General features: G+C 63.7%; 3 protein-coding genes across 18 annotated transcripts in view; all 3 read right to left on the bottom strand.

Moving 5' to 3' along the window:
- Positions 1-130: 130 nt before the first annotated feature.
- On the bottom strand, positions 131-8,056 carry FAM171A2 (family with sequence similarity 171 member A2). The gene is made up of 9 exons (XM_083809057.1): positions 7,898-8,056; positions 5,825-6,052; positions 4,157-4,249; positions 3,634-3,792; positions 3,376-3,552; positions 2,487-2,603; positions 2,249-2,375; positions 858-2,033; positions 131-318 (listed from the first exon to the last, which is right to left on the bottom strand). The coding sequence occupies exons 1-9, from the start codon at positions 7,980-7,982 to the stop codon at positions 264-266; spliced, it is 2,217 nt and encodes a 738-aa protein (XP_083665183.1). The 5' UTR covers positions 7,983-8,056; the 3' UTR covers positions 131-263.
- Positions 8,057-8,342: 286 nt separating this feature from the next.
- ITGA2B (integrin subunit alpha 2b) lies at positions 8,343-17,049 on the bottom strand. 11 transcript variants are annotated; one of them, XM_083808970.1, is made up of 30 exons: positions 15,737-17,049; positions 15,529-15,659; positions 15,356-15,453; positions 15,121-15,286; positions 15,007-15,056; positions 14,709-14,754; positions 14,440-14,568; positions 14,316-14,363; positions 14,107-14,150; positions 13,929-13,988; positions 13,611-13,663; positions 13,291-13,499; positions 12,829-13,011; positions 12,704-12,749; positions 12,522-12,626; positions 12,365-12,420; positions 12,120-12,271; positions 11,873-11,998; positions 11,303-11,373; positions 11,059-11,206; positions 10,856-10,948; positions 10,692-10,771; positions 10,504-10,578; positions 10,326-10,428; positions 10,101-10,253; positions 9,916-10,026; positions 9,715-9,828; positions 9,392-9,499; positions 9,187-9,309; positions 8,343-8,952 (listed from the first exon to the last, which is right to left on the bottom strand). In XM_083808970.1, exons 1-30 carry the CDS (start codon positions 15,901-15,903, stop codon positions 8,863-8,865), a joined length of 3,138 nt encoding a protein of 1,045 aa, XP_083665096.1. In that variant the 5' UTR covers positions 15,904-17,049; the 3' UTR covers positions 8,343-8,862. The 11 variants fall into 11 exon arrangements, with proteins under 11 accessions (XP_083665096.1, XP_083665104.1, XP_083665102.1 ...); XM_083808978.1 differs by having other exon boundaries at positions 15,121-15,659; XM_083808976.1 differs by having other exon boundaries at positions 12,120-12,420; positions 15,121-15,659.
- Positions 17,050-18,264: 1,215 nt separating this feature from the next.
- Positions 18,265-23,499, bottom strand: part of GPATCH8 (G-patch domain containing 8) — a 55,017-nt gene continuing 49,782 nt past the window's right edge. For all 6 annotated transcript variants that reach the window (XM_083808962.1, XM_083808964.1, XM_083808963.1 and 3 more), the window contains one exon: positions 18,265-23,467. In XM_083808962.1, coding sequence (XP_083665088.1) covers positions 19,618-23,467 — 3,850 coding nt within the window. In that variant the 3' untranslated portion in view covers positions 18,265-19,617. The remainder of the gene's footprint in view (positions 23,468-23,499) is intronic.

Here is a 23,499-nt window from a genome sequence, read left to right as displayed (position 1 = left end):
TTTTTTTGCCGGGGGGGGGGAGGAGAAGCAGAGGCGGAGGCTGCGGTGTCTCAACGGGATTTTTATATATTAATGGCATCTAACGAACACGCGGGGGGAGGGGGGTCGCACCCCACCCCACCCCCCCCGCTGCAGGCACGGCCCCGCTCGCCCTTCTTCTGCCTTGCCCCGTATAAAACATTTAGAAAGACAAATAAAATTCAAAGCAGAGGGCTGGGGGGGCAAACGGGGGGGGCGATAGTGCCCCCCCCCCCCCCCCGCTCTTATGCCAGCTTTGAGGTGCCGCTGGCCCGGGGGGCGCTGCCGGCCCCCCCCGCCCTGTGGGGACACAAGGAGGGACACGTTTCAGTGGGGGGGGGGGGGGCACTAACCTGCTGCCCACCCCCACGTACACATGGCAGTGTCATGGCAAAGGGCGGGGGGGCAGCGGGCATTGGGGGGCACCTGGCACCCCTCTGGGGAAGGCACTTGGGGGTGGGGGGTGCAGGGCAGCAGGACCCCATGCATGGGGGGGGACGGGGGGGGACACAAAATATCTGGAGGGGCTCCCACAGGGACACGGGTGGCCTCACAGGGAAGGGGAGGGGGCTCGGGGACAGGGTCAGGGACATGGGATGGGGCCGGTATGGGATCAGGGTGGGGGTGGAAGCATGGTTGGGTCGTGCCCAGTGTCACCACGTCCCTGCTGCCACTGCAGGGTCCTGGGGTGTCCCCACCTCCCCGGGGCAAGGACGGAGGGGGGACGGGGATGGGGGAACGGGGATGGGTGATGGAGGAGGAGATGGGGACGTGGACAGGGATGGCGATGGGGATGGCGATGAGGACGGGCCCAGAAACGGGGCCAGGGCCACGCTTACTTGACATTGAAGACCATCAGCGGCCGCTCCTCCCTCTTCTGCCAGGGGCTCTTGCGGTCGCCCGCCTCGTCCCCCCCTTCGCCCCCTTCGCCTGCCTCGTCCTCGGGGCTGCTGGGGGAGTCGCGGGGGGGCTCGCTGGCACTGCTGCGGGTGCTGCCGCCGCCGCCGCCGCCGCTCCCCCCGGCCCCCCGCCGCCCCTGGGGGCCGCCCAGCAGCGGGGCCAGGGCGCTGTCCTCGGGCGAGGGGGGGGCGCGGGGGGGCCGGGCGCGGGGCAGGGGCCCCCTGTCGCCGCCCTGCAGGTCGATGTAGGAGTGGCGGACGTGGGACGCGCGGCCGTCCAGCGAGACGAACCAGGCGCGCGGCGCCAGCAGCTTCTGCTCCGCCAGTGCCTGCAGCTCCCCGTTGAGCTGCGCCACCGCCGACTCGTTCAGCAGCACCGGGATGGCCACCGGGGCGCCCCCGGGGGCCGCCGCCGCCACGGGAGGGGGACCGGTCACCGCCGCCGCCGCTGCCGCTGTCACCGCCGGGCCACCCCCATCCGGCTGGGGGGTCCCCTCGGGCGCCCCGTCCAGGCGCATGTAGCGGGCAGGGATGAGCAGGGTGGGCACCACGCCGCGGTACACGTCCTCCTGGCCGCCGTCAAGGGGGCCGCAGAGGATGAGCTGGCCCGGCTGGCCCAGCGAGGGTGGCCGCGGCGGTGGTGGCGGCGGCGGCAGCGGCTCGGTAGGTGGCAGGTCCCCTCCCGCCGGCCGCTCGAAGGGCTCGGGGCGGGGGGCCGGGGGGTGGCCCCGCTGGTAGTCGTCCGGCGGAGGTGGCACCAGCCCCTCCGTTGAGCGGGCGGCCGCGAGGCCAAAGGCTTCGCTTGGACGGCCAAAGTCCTCCCGGGGGACGCGGCGGCGCCCCAGGGTGCTGGCGGGCGCCGGGGGGGCTGGGGGGGCCGGGACCTGCTTGAAGAAGTCCTCACGGGAGCTGTCGAAGTCACGGGAGGCAGCGAAGGAGGACTTGAGGACGGGGGTGTGCGCCTCGGTGTCCCCCCCCGAGGATGCCGTCTCTAGGTGGCTGCTGCAGATGAGGTTCAGCTGCGACATGGAGGTGGCCTGGTCCCGCTTGGAGGCATCCAAGGTCCCCGAGAGCGGCAGCTTGCGGTGCTGCTGCCGCGGCTTCAGGCATCGCCGCCTGTGGGGACAGCGGTGGCACCAGGGTGATGACCAGCCTGACGGCATGGTGGCACTGGGGTCCTGTGGCCTGACCCCACCAGCCTCCACGACCGGCTGGAGGCTGTTAGATAGGGGTCCACCAGCTGTGGGACTCCTGGGGGCTGGTGGCCCCCATAGCCAGGTGGACATCTGGGGGTGCCAGGCAGGTGGAGGTGCCCGGGGGTCGGTGCTGACCTGCAGTAGTAGATGAGGAGGCAGAGTAGGGTGAGGACGAGCAGGGCCAGAGCGCCCAGGATGGTGAGCAGGAAGATGGTGTGGTAAGCGGTGATGTCCTTCATGCCCGCAGCCATCGCCACCAGCCCTGGGGGGGGACACCAGGGTCGGACATGGCCCAGCCCACGTCTCCCATGGGTGCTCCCCCCCCCCTCCCCATGGGGTGCTCAGCCTGAGGGGTGCAGGGGCTCCTTCCTACCTGTGCTAGGAGAGGGCAGAGCCGCTGCCCAGTACCCCAGCTGGGGGGAGACAAAGGTCCAGTACAGCTGCCGGCCCTCCTTGCGGATCAGCCCCGTCCCATTGCGGACCCACAGCCCTGCAGGGACGAGCATCCAGCATCACCACGTGGCTCTGTCCACATTCCCAGGTGACTCCCCTAGCAGGCTGAGACCCACAAACTCATCTCACCTATGGCCACCACCACCCAAACTCATCTCACCCGTGGCCATCACCACCCAAACTCATCTCACCCGTGGCCATCACCACCCAAACTCGTCTCACCCATGGCCATCACCTCCCAAGCTCACTGAATCACAGAATTGTTAGGGTTGGAAGGGACCTTAAAGGTCACCTAATTCCACCCTCCCCCACCATGCGCAGGGACACCTCCCACTAGAGCAGGTTGGTCAAAGCCCCGTTGTGTCACCCATGGTCATTACCAAACAAACTCATCTCACCCATGGCCATCATCACCTAAACTCATGTCACCCATGGCTCATCCACCCAAATTCATCTCAAGAAGGGGTGTAATCACCCAAATTCATCTCACCCATGGCCAATACTACCCAAACTCATCTCACCCATGGCCAATACTACCCAAACTCATCTCACCCATGGTCAATACCACCCAAATTCATCTCACCCATGGTCAGTACCACCCAAACTCATCTCACCCATGGCCAATATTACCCATACTCATCTCACCCATGGCCAATACCACCCAAACTCATCTTGCCCATAGCCAATACCACACAAATTCATCTCGCCCATGGCTGTCACCACCCAAACCCATCCCACCCGTGGCCATCAATACCAGTGTCCCGCACCCCACTCCCCTCTGCATCTCAGCATCCCCATCCAGCGCTCACCACTCTTGGGGTCGAACCTCCAGGCAGGCACGCTGGTGGCCACCAGGGTGCCGGTGTCAGGGGGCAGTGGGATGGACAGATGGACGGGGCCGGAGAGCTGCACCTCAGTGCCGTTCCCCGTGAAGAGGTGGACACTGAGGGCCGCCACGGGCACCAGCTCCAGCCAGGTGGCATTGGCTGCAGGGATGGATGCAGGGGATGGGGCAGGTGAGCGGATGAGGCACCAAGGCTCCCCGCTCCCCCCTGGCCACCCCGTACCGCTGCCGTTGTGCTCAGTCCCCAGGAAGGCAGGGAAGCTCCGCAGGTCCCGCGGGGCGGTGGCGGCCGTCAGCGATGCCCAGAGCTGGCTGTACGTGGAGCTGCGGGGCAGGCGCGCCGCCCGCCTCTGGAACTGCACCCACGGCTGGCCCCGGGCACCTGCGGGGACAAGAAGGGGGGACGGGCAAGTGATGTCCCCCACACACACACAGCATAATCAGATGTAGGATGTCGGGGTGTTGGTGGCCCCATAGCCAGCTATAGGATGTCTGGTGGTTCTGGGGGTTGGTGGCACCCCATAGTCAGCTATAGGACATCTGGGTATGTCTGGGTGTGCTAGAGGTGGTTGGTGCCCCGCACCCCCAGCCAGCTTTAGGATGTCTGGGGTTGGTGGCTCCCTCGATAACCAGCTATAGGACACCTAGGGGTGCTGGGAAGAGGCTTGGTGTCCCTCCGATATCCAGCTATAGGATGTCTGGGGCTGGTGTCCCCCCATAGCCAGCTATAGGATGCCCCCACTCACCTGGGGAGCCCAGCAGGATTTGCACCAGGTCCTCGTAGAGGATGAGGGTGGCGGGGCGCTCCGGGAGCAGGTAGAGGCTGACGGAGGCATACACTGCGGAGGAGGGACGTGGTGATGGGTGGGGGAGCCCCCCCGGACACCTCCCCCCAGCACCCCGCCTGTGACAGGGTTGGGGAGGAAGAGGAGGAGGGCGCAGGATCGGTCGCGACGGGCACTGGGGGGTGACCCCCCCCCCTTGGAGGCCTCCAGCAGAGCCCAAAATAGGCTGCGGCTGGGGAGGGGTAAAAATAGAGTAGCAACTGCCGCGACGTGGGGACAGGGACAGCGGGGACGGGCGGTGGCACGCAGCAGGCTGGCGGGCACCCCATGCATGTCCCCAGTCCTGGCACACCCCGATCCTGGCACACCCCCTGCACCCCAATCCTTGCACACCCCATGCACGTCCCCAGTCCTTGCACACCCCGATCCTGGCACACCCCCTGCACGCCCGTAAGCCCTGCACTCCCCAAGCACCCTAATTCTTGCACAACCCACAGACACCCCGATCCTCGCACACCTCAGTCCTGGCACTACCACAGGCACATCGACCCTTGCACACCCCAAGCCCTCAGTGCTCCCCACCCTTTTACGCCCCCAACACCCCATTCTTGCACCACCCCTCATCCCAGTCCCCACCCCCGCACCCCCCCGGCTGAGCACTCCCACTCGTCCTGGCCCCCCAGCAAGGTCACCGCATCGACGCCGCCCGGCGCTGCCCCCCCTCCGCAACGCAGCGGCCCCAGGGGCCATGGGCTGGCGCCGAGCCCAGGGTGCCCCCCCCAGGGGACGTCAGGGCCACCAGGACGCGGCCGCACCCCCGCTGTGCCACATCACCCATCAGGGCCACCCATGCTGAGCCCCAAGGGCCAGACCCCCAAAATTCCTCTCCCTAAGAGACCACTCCCCAGAAGCTCTTTGGGTGCCCTGGTAAGGGACTGGGGTCCCAGTAAGGAACTGGTGTCCCAATAACGGATCAAGGGCACCCAGCAAGGAACCTAGTAAGGAATTGGAGCCCCCCAGTACTGGAGAAGCGAGGGTCCCCATTAAGGCATCACGCCCCCCCCCCCATAAGGGATTGAGGCCCCCAGTATAGAACCAGGTCCCCCAGTAAGGGATCAGCTCCCACAGTGAAGACTCAAGGTCCCCCACAAGGGCTCTGAGCCACCCAGTAAGGAATCAGGGTTCTCCAGTAAGGGGCTGGGGTCCCCTATAAGGTATCTGAGCCCCCCACTCAGGGATCTGAGTCTCTTATAAGAGATTGGGGCCTCCTGTAAAGCATCAGGGCCCCCTTGTAAGGGATTCCATAAGGGCCCAGAGACTCCCAGTAAGGGATTAGGATCCCCCACTAAGGGACTGGGGGCCCATCACAAGGGCTCAGAACCTCCCAGTAAGGGTCCAGGTTCCACCCACAAGATGCCAGAGCCCCCCATTAAGGGACTGGGGGTCCCCTAAAAGGGCTCAGAGACCCCCCGGTAAGGGACTAGGTTCTCCTATATGTGACAGACCCCCCCCCAGTAAGGGGCTGGGGTCCCCTATAAATGCTCTGAGCCCCCTGTTAAGCGATCGGGTCCCACCATAAGATCTGAGAGCCCCCCCACTCCCCAAGGGGCCGGGGTCCCCATCACTCACATGGCAGCTTGGTGACGCGCCAGGGCACGGAGGCGGTGACGTAGCCGCGGCGGGTGGCGGTGACGAGGACCCAGGAGCCCAGGCGGTAGGCGAGGGGCAGGACGCCGGCGCCCTCGTGGTTGGTGGTGCCGGTGGCCAGCGAGCTGCGGTTGCCAAAAACCTCCAGGGTGGCCTGGGCCAGCGGGGCCAGAGCCCCGCTCTCATACACCTGCACCTTCAGCAGCACCTCTGTGGGGACACGCGGGGCGGGGGGGGACGGGGACAGGACGTGGTGGGTGCAGGCACGACCCTGCCGGCGTGGCACGGGGTGGGGTGGCATCCTCGTGGGTGGTGGGTGGCGTCCTGCTTGGGGTGGTGGGAGCCACCCCAGTAAGGTCGCAGGTACCACCCCATGGGGTCAGGGGCACCACCCCAGCAGGGTGCTAGGACCCAGCCCAGCAAGGTGCTGGTGGACCCATCCCAGCAGGTCGTGGGCACCCTCCTGGCAGGGTGGTGAAACCCATCTCAGCCAGGTGCTGGACCCACCCCAAAGGGGCTCATGGGCAGCACCCCACGTGGGTGGTGGCCACCATCCCAGTAAGGCCACGGCTACCACCCCAGCAAGGTGCTGGCCACCATCCCGGCAGGTCCCCGGGCCCACTGATGTGGGGTGGCAGCCACCAACCCCGCAGGTCCCGGCCACCACAGGGTGACGGCCACCACCCCCTGCCCATTTCCGTGCCCACCCGATGCAGACAGCGGGGGGTCTATTGCCCCTGCCACCGCGCTCCAGGGTCCCCAGGTGGCACGGGTGCGGGGCAGGGTGGGCACAGCCGGGGGGGGACCCGCTCTCCACACCCCCCCCCCCCGTGCCGCCGGCTGCCTGCGCATGAGCCCGCAGCCCTTGGCAGCCCGCCCGGCTCGGGCGCTGTCGCCCAGGCAACGACCTCGTTCATCCCGCCCGCCCCGGGCGCTTTCGGGACCCCGTGTGCCCCCCCGGCAGCATCCTGCCCCCCGAAAGCCCCCGCGGCAGGGGGCAGCCGCCCCGCGCCCAGATGTTGCCCAGATGTGGGCGAGGGGAGGAATTCGCAGCAGCTGCTCCGGCGATGCGCCTGATTGAGTGTGGGGGGGGGAATAAGCATGGGGGTCCAGCGGGGGGGTGCACAAATACCAGGGACAGCCGGCACCCGCAGGGCAGCAGGAATGTCCCCGCGGCCACGTGCCGGCCACCCGCAGCTGCCGGGGGACAGCTGGCACCAACGGCGTCCTCGGGAGCGGGGGGCCCACGTGTCCCTCCCAGCCGTGAGCACGGCAGCGTTGCCCACCCATGAAGGGGCCCCACCGGGTGGCACGGCCACACTGGTGCCCCCCCCCCCCATTCCTCCCAGTATGGCCCCGCAGCCCCCAGCGCTCTCCCCACGCCAGTGCCAGGCCCCGTGCCCCCGTCACCACCTCCCAGCCGGGGTGGCACGGGGATGGGCGCGGGTGATGCCGGCTGGGGGTGGTCCGGGACACCACATCCTTCCCCCCCCCCCCAACCCTTGCCAACCGTCTCAGCCCCACGGGCACCCCTCACCCTGGTGGGTGGGTTTGGGGTGCGGGGAGGGGTCACGGGGGGCCGCAGGGACCCCACGGTGGCACCCAGCGCCCCCAGCCCCACCCTGCCTACCGGAGGTGCCCGCTACGGGGCTCACCCCAACCCCTACCAAAAATACCCCCCCCCCCCCGCCCCGGGACCCCCCCCCCCCATCACACACCCCCAGCACCGCCCAGAGCCACCACCCCCCCCCACCACCCCCACGGGTGCTACCAGCCCCCCCACCCCAACACTGCGACCCCCCCCATGCACCCAGGGGGGGTGCTCCCCCCCCCCTCCCAACACCCCACGACACCCCCGCAGGTGGGATGGGCGGACAGATTGGGGGGGGGGGGGCGGACAGACGGCCGGTGAGGAACGGACAGACGGACGAGGAGGGGGATGCTGGGGGGGGGGGGGGGGGGCAGGATGCTGGGGGGCGTGGGGGGAGGATAACGGGGGGGTGGGGGGGGGGCTGGCCCCGGCCCCGCCGCCGCGCACACAAAGGCCGCACTCACCGAGCGCCCCCGGCTCCGCCGCGCCCCGCGCCCCGCGGCCGGCCAGCAGCAGCAGCAGCAGCGGCAGGAGGCGGGGGGGCCGCATGGTGCCTCCGCGCCCTCACCCCGCCATGCCCGGCCCGGCACGGCCCGGCCCGGCCCGCCCCGCCCAGCCCGGCTCGGCTCGGCTCGGCTCGGCTCAGCCGCGGGGACCGGGCTCCACCTGCCGGTGCCGCCGGGCACCGCCGCCCGCCCGCACCGGGTGGAGATGGGGAGGGGGAGACGGGCACGGGAGGGCGGCGGTGACTCGGGGCTGAACAGAGAGGGGCCGGCTGCGACCCCCGGCACTGCCCCGAGCCCTAGTCCCGGACCCCGGGACCGCCACCGACCCCCGGTCCCGGCACCGACCCCCGGTCCCGGCCCCGATCCCCGGTCCCGGCCCCCCTTTATTGGCACCGACCCCCCGGTCCCGGCACCGACCCCTAGTCCCGGTCCCCAGGACCGGCAGCGAGCCCCGGTCCCGGCACGGCCCCCTGGTACCGGCACCAACCCCTGGTCCTGGCACCGAACCCCGTTACCGGCACCGGCCCCTAGTCCCACTCCCCGGGTCCCAGCACCGACCCCGGTTCTGCACCAGCCCCTGGTCCCGACCCCCGTTACCGGCACCACTCCCCAGTCCCAGCAGCAGCATCCCAACCCTCTCCCAACCCCGGCACCCCCCAGTGACACCCATCCGCGCCACCCTTGGGCACCCCGGCACCCGCTGGGCGCCCCCTGTCCCCGTGCATGCCCACCGAGTGTCCCGTGTCCCCCCCACGCCGCTGTGGCACCCCACGTCACCCCACGGGTGCTAGGATTTATTGTCCAGGGGCAGCGGGGGGGGGGGTGACAAGCACCATGGGCACCCATGGGTGCTGAGGACATCGGGGCAGGGCCAGGGCTGTGGGGTGGGGGTGCAGAGGGTGCAGGGGACCCTGGGGTCCCCCCTAGCTCTGGGTGCCCCCCATCTCCTGGGCCTGTCCCGGCTCCTGCGTGTCCTCCTCCATGGGTGGCCGGGTCCTCTTGAAAAAGCCAATCTGGAAGAGGGACATGGTGACACCCCCACCCTCGGGGACCCGCTCCCAGCATCGCCCCCACCCCACGCCCACAGCCCCCTCCCCAGGGCTCCCCATTTCTCCGGTCCCTTCTGTTGCCATTGGGGTCCCACTGCAATGGCAGGGTGTCACCGGGCCACCACCCTCCCCAGCTGTCCCCAGGGGTGCCCGGCAGCGCTGTGACGTGTGCCCCCCCCCCCACACACACACGCTCACCTTCCACATGAGGAGGATGAGGAGGGTGAGGAGCAGGAGCCCCGCGAGGACGCCCAGCACCACCCACCACACCGGCACTTCCCGCTTGCCGTCGGGGCTGGCGCGCATCACCTCGGTGGCAGCCTGCAGAGGGACAGCGGGGTGCCACCACCGGGGCCACCGCTGGCACTGGCCGTCACTCCCCCCTTGACCGTGACAGCCGTACCTCGGCCTTGCCGGTGGGCAGGGCATGGGGCCGGACACGGTAGGGCATGGCCGAGGTGTTGAAGAAGCCCCGTGACTGGATGAGGAATTGCTTCAAGAGGTGCTCCCGCTGGGGACAGACATGGGGGACACACGGGGACGCATGGGGACACAGCAAGAGAGGTGCCAGTAGCCAAAGGGGCACCTGCGTCCCCACGCCTGGTGTCCCCATGGGTGCATTCCACAGGTCCCTGGGATGTATGGGGACGTGGCACAGCTCCACAGGGACACCAGGGGGGCACGGTGCCACCCCAGCATGTCCTTGTCCCCCGCGGGTGCCACTACCTGCTGCAAGGTGTCCATCCAGAGCAGGGCGCGGACGCTCACCAGCACCCGCTGGTCCTTGGCCAGGCTGGGCGCCCAGCACGTCACCTCCACACAGGTGGCATTGCCGCAGTCCTGCGGGCACAGCGGGTGTCACCCCTGCCCCTACGCTGTCCCCAAGGCCCCTGCGGGGCTGCAGTCCCACAGGGAGCACCCGCTCACCACGGGGATGGGCTTCTCCAGCGCCGTGGCCACCGGCTCGCCCGCCTCCCTGCGCTCCCGCCAGTGGGTGCCGTTGCGGGGTCCCACGCCTGTGGGTTGGGGCATTTCCAGCTGGAAGGAGAAGGGGACACCCTCAGCCCCCCCAGCACCCACCAGATGGGTGCTGTCCCCCCCTTGTGTCCCACCTGCTTGGCATTGAGGTCGGGCGGCTGGGCGCAGCTGATGCCACCCTCGGTGCCCAGCTCCAGCAGGTAGAACAGGATGCGGCCATCGATCTCAGTGGGGACGTCGAGGCGCAGGGTGACGTTGGTGACGGTGGCCGGGCCCTTATTGTGGAGCTGGGGGAGGACAGTGAGGTGGCAGTGGGTGACACGTGGCCTCAGGTGGCACCCTTGGGTGCTGCGCCCTACCTGGTAGACGTGCTCCACGCGGATGCCGTGGTCCTCCAGCCGGCGGCTGCCCTCCGCCCCGTGCCAGCTCGTGGGCAGCACCATGGTGGTGGGCAGGGATTTCCTGGTGGCATTAGCGGGGTCAGTGTCACCCCCCCGGCACCCCGGTGTCCCCCTGCCATGTCCCACAGACCCTCACCCTCGCAGCTCCATCGCCGCCTGCGCCTCCACGGGCACCGCCACCGTCACCACCGCGCTGGTGGGGCTGTTCTTGCTGCGGGGACACGGGGGTGAGAGTGGGCAGGGTGACACTGCCCCCCCGACTGCCCCCCCCAAGGTTTGGGGATGCGCTGAGCATGGGCACAAGCAGCCTGGCCACAGTGTCACCTCCTGAGCTGGAGCTGGAAGGTGATGGCATCGCCCACGTCCTCCAGCCCGGTCACGCTCAGCTCCATGTCCACAGTGATCTGCGGGGCAGGGAGGGTGACAGTGAGTGAGGGTGGGTGGCAGTGGGTGGCAGTGGGTGGCAGCGGGTGACCCAGAGCCCACACCTGGGCGCCTGCCTTCATGGGGTTGCCCAACTCGCAGAGCACCACGCGGCTCCCATTCTCCTTCCTGGGGATGCAGCTCAGCTTCTCCTGCCCCTGCGGTGGCACAGGGAGGAGCAACACGGCGGGGACATGGCACAGACCCTGCTGCAGGTGCCCCCCCTGCACCAAGGGCAGGGCTTGTCCGTCCCCCCCCCGCCACCCACCTGGATGTTACTGAGGGCTTTCTGGTAGTAGGTGTCCTCTGGGAGCTGCACCCGCAGCTCGGCCTCGAAGGCACCTTCACCCGCGTTGGTGGCACGGGCGCGCAGGCACACCACGTTCTCGGCCCCGATCAGCAGGCGGGTGTCTGGCCTGGGGACCCGGCAGGGCTCAGCACCGGGGTAGGGGGGGGGACAGGGGTCAGGGGCTTGAACCCCCCCCCCCCATGGTGGCCCGGCGTGTGCTCACGTGTGGGCGGCGAGGCTGAGGTCGGGGACGCAGACGTTGTCATCCCCGCAGTCCTCCAGCACGATGTGGGTCTGGGCCGGGGCAGGGGGAGGTGGGGGCGGCGGCGGGGGGAGGTGGGGAGGGAGTGGGGACAGAGGGGGACAGCCCAGGGAGGGAGAGGGGACAATGGGGTGGGCATGGCGTATGTCCTAGGAAGGGAGCGGGGACAGCGGGGGAACAAGGAGGGGGGGGCATCCCAGGGAGGGAGTGGGGACAGGGTGGGGACAGGGGGGGACAACCTCAGGTTGGAGCAGGGACAGTGGGAGGGACAGAGGGCACATCCTGGGCAGGGACTGGCGACCACAAGGGGGACAGGGAGGACATCTCAGGGAGGCACTGGGGACAGCAGGGGTGACAGTGGGGACATCCCAGGGAGGTGCTGAGGACAGGGCCATGTCCCAGAGACAGACACAGGGAAAGGGTGGGGGCCGTGGGGCCAGAGCATAGCACAGCCCCAGCCTGACACCGGGGCTGTGCGCGCCCCGGGGGCTGCTGGTGGCTGTCCCCAGCGGTGTCCCCACCGGGCCCTACCTGCGCCTGCACCAGGGTGTCCCCGTACAGCACCAGCCCCAGCCCCTGGGCAACCGGTGACGAGGCCAGTGCCAGGCTGAGGCTGGTGACGATGGGGCTCAGCTTGTCCTTGAAGTCAGCCTTGTCCTGGGGACACCACCGTGCGATGGCACCCCAGGCACGGGGCAGGTGGTCCCCAACCCTCTTGGCCCAGGGTGCCGCTGTCCCCCTCCCCACGTGTGCCAGCCCAGTGGCACCGTCCCCATACCCGCAGGTAGGCGGTGAGGTTGTGGCAGAGCGGGGACGTCCCCATGGCCAGCACCAGCGTCCGGTGCCAGGATGCTTGGTGGCCCTGCAGCAGGAGCACCCTCCTGGACAGCTTCGGCTTCAGCCGGTCCAGCTGCAGCTCGGCATCAAGGCCTGGCGGAGGTGACAGCGGGTGACGGTGACACCGTGGAGGTGCCCGGTGCCACCCCCGGGGAGGGGGATGCCAGCCCTGTGCCGGGCACTTACGGATGCTCTGGGGGATGTTCTGGCCCGTCACGCTGACACACAGCACCACGGGGAAGCTGCAAGGCGACAGCACCCATGGGTGCTCAGAGACCTGTCGCCATGGCGGTGTCCCTCATGGTGGTGTCCCCACTGGCGGTGTCCCCACCATGCTGCTCACCAGCTGACGTGGGTGTCGGAATCGGGCATGACACACGCCATCTTCTCAGGGTTCAGCCCACTGGGGACGCTCAGCTGTGCCCGGGCCACCACCACGGGCTGTCCCCTGCGGCGCCGGTGACAGCAGAGCTCAGGTGTCAAGGGACAGAGCCAGCAGCACCCAGCCCCGCACTGGGGACTCACCGGTACACGGCCACCTTGGCGGCCCCAAAAGCCCCAACCAGCAGATCTGTGGGCACAAGCGGGCTGTCGGTGGCAGGGTGGGTGGCACCACGGTGGCACGCGGGGGACACGCGGTGACGCCGTACCCATGTAGCCGTTGCCGTCCAAGTCCGTGGCACCGCGCAGGGCGAAGCCGAAGGCAGCGGGGCCAGGGAAGGGGCTGTCGAGGCGCTGGGTGGGCACTGGCTCGAGCCCTTCCCTCTGCCCGCGGAAGATGAGGACCTGCCCACTGCCGCTGTCACCCCCAAACGGGGCGCCCACCGCCACATCTGTGGATGCAGGGGGCGTAAGCAGCCACCGGGTGCCACCGGGTGCAGGGAGTGTTGGGGTGTTGTGGGGTGGGGGCCAGGGGGCTGCAGGATGGCAGACAAGGGTGGGGTGGCACCGAGGTGGCACTGGAAGGGGGGTGCAGGGTGGCACCGGGAGCACTGGGACAGAGCGGGTGCTCCTGCCTCAGTGCCCCCAGCATCAAGGCGGGCACCAGGGGTGGCACACGTGTGTCCCCCCCCCGCCACCACACCTGTCCCCTGCCACCACCCCGCGCTTACCGCCGTAGCCGTCCTTGTCCAGGTCCCCCAGGCTGGCGATGGCGGAGGCGAAGCGGCCGTAGGGGTGGGTGCCCGTCAGGGTCTGGGGGGGCTTGGCGAAGGACCACTGCCCCCGCTGCAGGTACAGGTAGAGGCGGCCAACCTCGGAGAGCTTGCCCTCGGGACGCCGCTCCATGTAGAGCGGGGCGCCCACCAGAATGTCGTCCCGCCTGCACCCAGCACCAGGTCAGGATGCAGCCCCGTATGTCCCCCCCCTCCTCCCCACCTCACCCCCAATGGTTGGGTGGCACCCGGGGGTGTTGCGCCCACAGGGGCCTCACCCATCCCCGTTGATGTCGGCCACGGCCACCGTGTGCCCGAAGTACGAAGCCACCTGGGAAAGGGGTGGGAGGGGATGGTACCTGGGTTGTGGGGTGCAGGTGACCCCCTGACCAGTAGGGCAGAGCGGGGAGCATGGGGTGCTATGGGGTGGGTGGTTCAGGGGTGTTACTGGGGGCAGATGGAGGCTTTGGGGTGAGGGGAGCAAGTAGGGCAGGTGATGGGGTGATGGTGCAATGGAGCCGGGTGCAGCTATAGGGTGGTGGTGCCATGCAGCAGGGTGCAGCAGGTGCTATAGGGTGGTGGTGCAGTGGGGGTACCTGCTCGCTGGCGATGCCCTGCATCCGGCGCAGGCTCATCCCCTCACTGAAGATCTCCACCTGCTCAGAGCAGCATCAGGCCCCATCGCTGTCCCCATCCCTGGTGTCCCCCCGGGTGCCCAGTGCCCCACCGCAGGACATCCCTGTCCCCATGCAGCTGGGCACCAGCACTGCTCACCTCGCCTGTCGTGTTGCTTTTGTTGGGGACCCCCACCACGTACTCTGCAGGGGGAAGAACCCTGAGTGCCCCCGCCATGGAGAGACCCCTGGCACAGGCAGGGACATGGGGATGGACAGGGCTCTGGAGCTGGACCCGTGTCCCAAAGCAGCAGAGGGCACCCCGAGCACAGGGTGCACAGAACCCCAGTGCCGGTGGCCCTGCCTTACCTTTGGTTTTGGGATTGCCGTCGAACTCGCCCACGGCCACCGAGTACCCTGCGGGGAGATGGGCACCGGTGATCCCACCGTCTCCAGGATGAGTCGGGCAGGGCTGTCCCCACCCACTGCTTACCCCGGTACGCGTCCTCGTAGTCCACAGATGTCTGCTCTACCGTGGGGCGGCTGGGGCCCTCTATCCAAACCAGGGACTTGCCATGGAAGCGGGCAAGGATGGAATCCAAGTTGCCCAAATAGAGAAGCCCTGGGGACACCAGTGATGGGGGCGTCACTCTGCTCCCCAGCCCCCAAACACAGCAGGTGGCACCTATAGGGGTGTCCCCATCCCGCCGTGCCCACCCAGGGGTGCTGGGGCAGGTGTACCCCCGGACAGGCAGCACTCACCCTTGAAGTAGTACCCGCCGGGGGCACCCAGCGCCAGCATGCCATCCTGTGGGAAGAGCCAGCTTCAGCACCCCCCTGGGACACCCCCAGCCCAGCATCCCTACACCCCCCCGCACAGGGGCTCCATCCTGCTCACAGCCTCCTGTGTCCCAGGAGCATCCCCCGAGAGCATTCTGAGAGGCGTCCCCACAAGCACCCCCAGGACCACCCCCAGGAGCATCCTTGGGAGCATCCCTGGGCACATCCCCACGAGCATCCCCGGTACCATCCCGGTGGCGCCCTGGGCTCCCCGTCTCACCGAGGTGACAGCCGCGCTGAAGCCCAACTCGCAGTAGCGCTGGTCAAGGACTGCGGGCACAGGGCGGCGTCAGGCCGGCCGGGGGGGCCCCCGCCGCCCCCTGCCCGCACTCACTGTATTCGTTCTCCTTGTAGACGGAGGCCATTTGGGTGCTGCGGCAGGGTGAGTACCAGACGAAGCGGCGCAGCCCCGCGGCTCCCATGAAGCAGGCACCCACTGGGGTGCGGAAAGCCTCGAGGTCCTCCTGGATGGCGTTCCAGTGCTGCAGCGGGGCGCAGGCCTGGGGACGGGGACAGGTGGGCGCCCGCCCCGCCAGCACCCACGGGTGCCCGCCCGCACGTGCACCCACCACCAGTGTGCCATGCCAGCTGGTCACGGAGGCCCCCAGCCACTGGTTGGACTTGTAGACATGGAGCCTCATGGAGCTACTGGTCTCTGTCTCATCCCCTGGAAGAACGGGCATGCCAGGATGGGCCCCGCGGTGGTGGCAGCACCCGGCATCGTCCCGCGGTGTGCACGCACCCGCAGTGTCAAAGGGGACGGGGTCGCACGGGGGGTCTTCAGGCGGCCAGGAGCAGAGGAAGACAGCGCCGGGCTCGACCACTCCGGGCTGCGAGGTGTTGGCGCGGGGAGCCCCCACCGCCACGCTCGTCCTGGGGCACACAGAGGAGCGGGTGTCAGGGCTCAGGGGCTAGCAGGGTCCATGCCCAGCTCCATACCCTCTCCCTACCTGTCCTTGGTCACGTAGAAATCCAGGGAGAAGCCGAAGTAGCTGCCAGGGGGCCCCTCGTACACCGTGGGCTGGGGGTGGAGCAGCTCCGGGCCAGAGGCCCAGCACAGCCCCCAGAGCAGCAGCAGGGCCCCCAGCGGGGCAGGAGCGCAGCAGGCAGCACCCATCGCCTCCTTGGCTCGCCCCAAAATGTGCCTGGTGCAGCCCAGAGCTTCCCTATCTGGAATTCCCCATCCCTGTTCTTATCTGGGGGGACGCAGCAGGAAGGGCCACCCCGCAGCTGGGCAGTTGGGACGGGGCTGGCCCTCCTTTGGGACAGCGGCATCTGCCCGTCCTCGCTATCTCGGGGCTCAGGCGGCTGCGGAGGAAGCGCAGCGCCCACATCCTTCGGCCCCGAGCCCCCTCGGCCCCACACTTAACGCCTCCACAGCCGGATGGAGCAGAGATGGAGCAGGGGACACAGATGCCAGCAAAGCATCTCCCCTTGCCCAGCACCCAAAATGTCCCCGTGCCGCCCCAGGAGGGAAGCGCAGCCCGGATTTTTCCAGGGAGAGGGCTCCCGGGGATGGTGCCAGAGGGAGCCACGATGGGGGCTCTGTGCAGCTCCAGCCAGCAGCTGTGGGATTTTCACTGCTTTAACCCACCTGGTCTCCCCTGGCCCCCAACGGAGGCTGCTCCACACCGGGGGATGCTGCCCAGGCCGGCTGCAGTCAGCACCCAGAGCCAGGAGAAAGCCCCGCAGGATTGCTCCAAGGCAACTGCAGTTCTCTCCCCCAAAGTGCTTAATTTCCCCTTTCTTGCAACATTTGGGTGCTGTCGTTCGTCCAGGCCCCCAGCTCCAGGGGCAAGCAAGGAGGGAGGGACAAGGCAAGGGCAGCTCGCAGCCCTGCTGCAACCACCAGCAACACCGGGGGCTTGGGGCAGGGGAAAGGGGAGCACCCCTCTCTTCTCTTCAGCCGAATCAGGACCTAGCAAGTTTCTGACACTCGGGCTTGCAAAGCCAGGGCAGAGCCACAAAAGCAGCAAGCCCCAGGGCTGGTCTTTGTGCTCTGCCACCAGCGCACCGAGTGGTGAGTACGGCACAGAGCCCCCAGCACAAAGACGGGCCCGAGGCAAGCTGCCACTCCAGCCCCAAAAGCACAAACCCCAGTCCCATCCCTGCCCCGCTGGGAGCAGGGGGGTGGCTCACAGCAGAAGGGGAGCGTGGAGCACTTGGGGGGTTGGGGGCTCCAATCCAAAATAACGGCCTTGGAGCAGCGCTAGGCAGGCAGAACCCAAGCACAGCAGGAGCACACGCTTGCAGCCAGGCTCACCGTACCCTACCCAGGGTGTCCCAGCAGCACGAGCTTTGCTCCAGGGGAAGATGAAGCAAGCAGCTAACGCTGGCATTGCACAACAACAGCCCCGTGCTACACTGTGAGCAGCAGCTTCAGGACATTTCACACGTTTTTCCACAAATCATTGGTTTATTAGAAAGGTTTTTTTCCCCTCATTTTACAGCATATATATATATATTTATATATATCTTATGTGACAAAGTTAAATACAGTCTGTTTATGCTCGTTAAGTAATGATAGGTTAATTATTTTTAGCACTATTCCGAAAGTCAAAAACAAAAAAACAAAAAACCCTGACTGCAGTGTGAAGGGTGCCAGAACACGCATATTGAATCTAGAAGCTAATGAAGCTCAGCACTGAAACATTAATACTGTATTCTGTTAATTATTTACAGAGAAATTGAGTCCCTTTTCTGACCGTTGTGATTCAGTCCAACCTGTCCAAACGCAAAGGCTCTTGTTTAAATAACGAGGAAGCTCAGAGTTTTCGATCCTTTCGGTCTGCCCCTGGGTCTCAGTTCTGTGCTTCTGGAGAGGAGGGAAGGAAGGAGCGGCACCGAGCGGCACCCGCTGCCGCCTGCTCCGAAACCGGGCCGCCAAAACCAACCACGGGGGCAGGGCCTGGAAGTGGAACCGGTTCACAGGCGTGCCCCAAACCTGCACTAACACCAGGAGAACCCAAACCCAAAATACCCAACCCAGGTCCCGGGGCCAGCAGCGCTTCGTGTTGGCCTCAGAGCCCCCGTGGTTGGTGTTACCCAGCGCCAGGGAGTGATGCAGGAAGGAACAGAAATCCCTCACGCCCCACCGGAGAGGTGTGGGCACGACAGATTAGTCACAAACCAAAGCACCTGGCCCTGTGCGTACAGTGGCGAACGGAGGTGGTTGAAAGGTTCTTCTGTCAGCAGAAGACGGTACGGATTGCACACCCGGTACAAACCTGGGGGGTAAGAAAAAAAGGGGGGGGGGAATTCTGCACTCTGTGGGAGACAACCCAAATTCCTGACACTCCTGAGACAGCCTCCAGTGTCAATTCCTATAAGTAGCTGCTTAGTAAAGACCAGGAGCATGCAGCAAGCCCCCGCTGCTTCCCCGAGTACACCGTTCCCAAAGCCAGCACCTTCCACGCGGCGCCGTTCATTAGCTGTTAGAGTCACCGGTGTCATCCACGCACCTCATGTATTCCGAGTCGCACGTTTTTCTTCTGCAAAACGCTAAATGAAGGTGGATTTTTTTTGTTTTTTTTTTTCTTTTTACATCTTATAGTACATAAAAACTTCAAAAATACATGAGCTTGATAAAATATACATGCTTAGTTCGTTTTGCATCTAGCTGAAACTATAAAGTTGAACCTTTACAAGTGTCTTATTTCACCTACGGCAAACATATTTACACAAAAGCCACCAGAACAAGTACCACTAAAAGAACTGGCTGTAAAAAATATTATTGCGGTATACTACAAATGTAACCTTTTTATATGAACTACAAAAAGCAGCATCTTTGTTTACAGAGTTCAGTGCAATTCTTTACATTAAAAAAAATCCTATAAATTAATAAGGAAACCATCAGTATTACAGAGGAAAGAATACACTTTACATACTCCCATCACTCTCCCCAGTCCTCTGTATTGCTTCAATTCCTAAAGGGATTTTTCTTCTCTCTCAGCTGAGAGCCTCTTTTGCAACACCTCTAAAGATGGAAGTCAGAGCAGATTATTTTTTCCTTTCTTTCTCAGGAGAAGAGTGGTCAAAGCCTAGATTGAAATCACAAACTACCAATCTGAGAACCTCTCTCCAGTTCACAATGTACAGAAGGTGTCAAGGTGCAGTCCTCACACAGGAGAATGTTAATGCAGGATGGAGAAGGGTCAGAGCTCGGAGCACACACGCAGCTCCTCTGTTCGCTTCTGCTTCAAAATTAGATCTTATTTCCACCTTTGCTGCTTACACTAAGAAAAAAGAAACCTAAGTACGCAGCAGTAGGATGCCAGGAAATCTCCTGCAATGCCTGAAAACTGGTACTGGCCCAGACAAAACAAGAGGGGTGCTGCCCTTCCATCAGTCTCCTTGCCAGGATCTACAGCTGTCAGTTACTGAGTGTTTCATCGCTGATTACAAGCAGGATTCAATCATGCTGACTATTTTAATTAGATGACCTCATTAAAAGGATTTTAGAGACCTATTAGTGTGCACGAAATATCACTTATCACATACACAGCGGCAGGAGGATGACTAAGTGTAAGAATCCAGGGAAAAAAGCCTTTCCGAGTGCCTCGCCTGTCTGCGCTCGAGAAGACTCCTCCGGCAGAGCGCTGCAATGAACACGGTGGCGGCGGGGCCGCGACAGCCCCTGGCAGTGGCTGCACACAACGCTTGCGGACTGACCTGCCGCCCGCTGCTACCCAGCCCTCCAGCCACGCCTGGCTTCTTTGGCTGCTAAAGAGTGAAAGGAAATTCTCAGGCCTCACCTGCCAGCTAGATCAGCTTCAACCCCTTCCCAAAATGCAAAATATTCTCCTTCCTCCAAGGTTACTTCGCTCGTCCTTCATGTGCCGTGACTCGGGGGGTGCTGCAAGTCCTGACCTGAGAAAATGGGGTGCAGCAAGGGGTGAAGATGTAACGCTGTAGCGGCCGCAGCAGCGGCAGGTCTTGGGGCAAGAAGGGTCGGGTAAAGAGCGTGAGGAACCGGGTGAAAAGTAAAGGGGCCCGGATGGATGGCTGATGCCGGAATGATGTGGATGGGGTGGCTGGCTAGAAACGTAGCGGGGTGCCCTGGAATAATCGAGTGGGTCAGGTGGGATAACGAGATGGGCGTCAAGTGGGGCTGGGGTATATGATGAACCTGAGCAAGAGGCTGGGGATGGGGGTGGGGGTGGATGCCGATGGCGGCGGCAGCCGCAGCGGCGTGGTGCTGCAGGATGGCGTGCTGCACGGTGGTGATGGAGGTCGCGGATGCCGCCGCCGGCTGCTGGATGTGGATGGGCTGCAGGGCAGGCGCTGCTGGCGCCAGCGCGGTGGAGGCAGGAAAGGCCTTGACCTGCTTTGCGAGGAGCTGCTGCTGGATGTGCTGCTGAGCAGCCTGCTGCAGTTTGCTGTACTTCTCCATCTCTTCGGGTGTAAAAGTGATGGGCTGGCTCTCGAGTGGTGCCAGAGAGGAGTCTTCTCCTCCTTCTCGATCTCCTTCGATGCTCGGCTCCCCGCTCTGAGGCACATAGCCGGGAAAATGCTCCACATCAGGGACCAAGGGCATCATACCGGCTTCCACAGGGACGGGCTGACTGCCCCCGTCCATGGGTTCCAAGGCGTCACCATCGCTTGGGTCCGAGAGGAAGTTGTGCTGCATGACCAGGTCCCCAGAACTAAAGCACTCGGGCAGCGCTGGTGCTTCGAGGGGAATGGACGGCATCTCCACAGCAGGTTCGTCGCGTTTCTGCTCATCCAGAGGTTTGTCCTGCATAACCATCACCACTTCTTCCAGGAGAGACTGGCCAGCCAGCTGAGTCTCCTCCACGCCTTGGGAAGCATCCTCAGAGTCCGACAGCTCTTGCTCTTCGCCCCTCTCTAAGCCAGACTCTTCGTATCTTTTTGCATTTGGTTTTCGGATGGTTGGCAATTTCCCAATTAAAGGGAGAACTGGTTTGTTGCCTAATGAAGGAGGAAGCTTGGGGCCAAAGTAGCCCTGTGGAGGATCTTTGAGCTTTATGCCCACCTTGTTCGCCCCTGCTAGCATTTCATCAGTAACACAGGGCTTCTTCTCAACCTTCCTGGACTGGATCTTTTCCAGGAGAAGTTTCGCAGTCACAGAGTTTCTCTCTTCTGGACTGCAGTCACCTTCCGAGGCCCTCCCGGTGCCAGAGCTGCTGCTGCTGTTCTGGGAGAGAGAGCCAGACCCTTTGAGATCCTCGCCTTTGCCGTCCTCCTTCTTCAAAGCTCCTTCATTTCTGCTTGTTCGGAAGTAGTGAGGAGACTGCGAGCGATAGATTTTGGACCTGATGAAGTCTCTTCTCCCTGACCGCCTCTCTTCAGGGCTCTCATGGCCTCGAGAGCCCTTTCGCGAGAGCGACCTCTGCGAGTGGCTTCTCGTACTGCGGCTGCAATCCCGGCTGTAGCTACGACTTCGTTTCCAGCTGCGACCCGTCACGCTTCGGCTTCTCCTCTTGCTTCGACTGCGGCTACAGCTGCTGCTTCGTGTCCTGCCCCGACTCCGTGTTCTTGACCTTCCTCGAGGGTGGGTTCGGCTCCTGCTTCGACTCCTTGACCTGCTCCGACTCGAGCTGTAGTCGTCTTCAGAAGAGGAGTACTTGCGCCGCTTTGATCTGTGATTTGAGCTGTTGTAGTCAGAGTCATCCTCCGAGTCATGGGACCTCTTTGAGTGGCACCTCGACCGGTCGCTGTAGTCGCTGTAGCTGTCATCCGAGTAACTCCTCCGGCGGCTGTACCTGCTCTGGTCTGAAGAAGCATCGGAACTGGTGGAGTAGGACCGTCGAGATGAGTGCCTCCGCCCTGACCTGGAGCGGCTCCTGGAGTGGTCGCTGCCGGAGTCGTAGTCATCACTGTACTGCGAGGGAGATTTCTGCCGGGAGTGCTTCCTGTGGGAGCCCTCGTCGCTGTCGTAATCCCCGCTGCTCTGCCGGCTCCTGCGGCCGGACCTGCCCAGAGAGGGGCCAGCACACCGCCTCCTGGCAGCCGGCAGCTGCTGCAGGTCAGCCTTGTGTTTCTTGCTGCCATGGTCTTGGCAGGAGTTACCACTGTCCTCTTTCTTACAGCTACTTCCCTCTTCAGCAGACAGAGACTTCCTCTGCAACTCCTGAGAGCACCGCTTTTTCTTCTGGAAATGGCTACAGTCTTCAGACAGCTCAGTTTTCAGTGCCCGTTCCGATTCAGTAGAAAGAGAAGATTTGAGTTTTTTGTGTCTGTGTTTTTTCCGTTTCTTGGGTTTCTCTTCCCCCAGGTCAGTTTTTCGGCTCTTCTCGTCAGGTTCTTCCTTGTGTTTACGTTTGTGTTTGCTGGACTTTTTGTGCTTCTTTTTCTTTTTATGTTTATGGGATTTTCCAGATTTATTCTTACCAGTTACATTTTTACTACTGTCATCTCCCTCTACCTTACTCATGTTTGCCAAGTTAGACTCCTGCTTGCTCTGGAAGCCACAGGCAGACAGAGATTTACTTTCCATTTTCCCAGCAGAACTGTTAGCTATGCTTTCTGCCTCCTTGGGTTTGCTCATCTCTCCAGATTCTGGAGTCTGAACATTTTCTTTACAAAGGCCTCCCGGATCCTTGGATTTCTCTGCCCCTTTGCCTTTAGCATCTTTGTTGCGAGACAGCTTGAAATCAAAATACAGGGGATTACAACTGTATGAAACAGAAGGTTCTGCTTTGGTAAATATGAGCAGCTCTGAAGGCCACTGGAGAGTAGTGCTCTCATCTTTACTCAGAACTGGAAAAAAAGGTCCTGTTGGATGTTTTGGTCCTTCAGTGCCATCTTTACTGCTTGCGACAGGCTGAGTGACTTCCTTAGTAGTGTCTGGCTCTGGGAGATTGCTCTCTGTAAGATGCTTGCCCTCCTGCATACTTGCATTTTCTGGGACTTCTTTTAGCTCTGTTTTGCTCTGCTGAGCAGTAGTTTCAGTAGTACTCTGTTCCTTCTGCTGCACTGTGCTCTCAGCAGCCTTCTCTGCATGCTTGCCGGGTTTGGGTTTTGGAGAATTACCCTTTTTGACTTCATGTGTGTTTTTTTTATTCACATTTTCAGCTTCCATTTGTTCTGTAGACTTCATAAAAAGCAGGAATTGAAAATTAGGCTTTACTTTGCAGTGGGCTGGGGGAATATAATGATAGTATTCTGGTTCAACTGCCATTGGTCCATCTTCTCGTCTCATCTTTTTTAGTTTAGATAACGTAGTGGCCAGAGAGCCGCTATCTTTGTCATGCTGGTCATCTTCATCCGTCTTGCCATCAGAATTATTTGTGCTTTCACCCTCACCAGACTTCTGCAGACTTCCTGCATCTGAGGACCCTCTCTCATCAGCTTTTCCTCCATCTGCAGAACTCGATTCTTCCACGTGGTCCTTGAAAACAGAAGCGATGGTCTCAAGCTTCACCGGAGTCTTCTTGGCAAATGAAAATGACACACCTATCTTTTGCAGTGGAGTTCCCAAAGCGCTCTTAATGCCAAAACTGATTGCTTGTGCTGACTGGAGGGGCATTTGGCCTGGCATAAAGGTGCCACCAACTTGTCCGGTGTTAAGGAAACCTCTGTCCATTGTCATCTCTGAAGCTTGGCCAGACATTGTCTGGACAAAGGAACCGCTGTTGGCTGCAGAATCGTCATCATCTCCACCTTCCTCATCCACAGCCACGGTGGTGGTTCTGAACATGGGTCCGCTTCCAGGAGCGCTGTATGAACAAGGTAAGACAGAGAAAACAGC

This window comes from Anser anser, assembly GCF_964211835.1.
Source record: "Anser anser genome assembly, chromosome: 23".
NCBI lineage: Eukaryota > Metazoa > Chordata > Aves > Anseriformes > Anatidae > Anser > Anser anser.
This window is presented reverse-complemented; position numbering and strand designations above follow the sequence as displayed.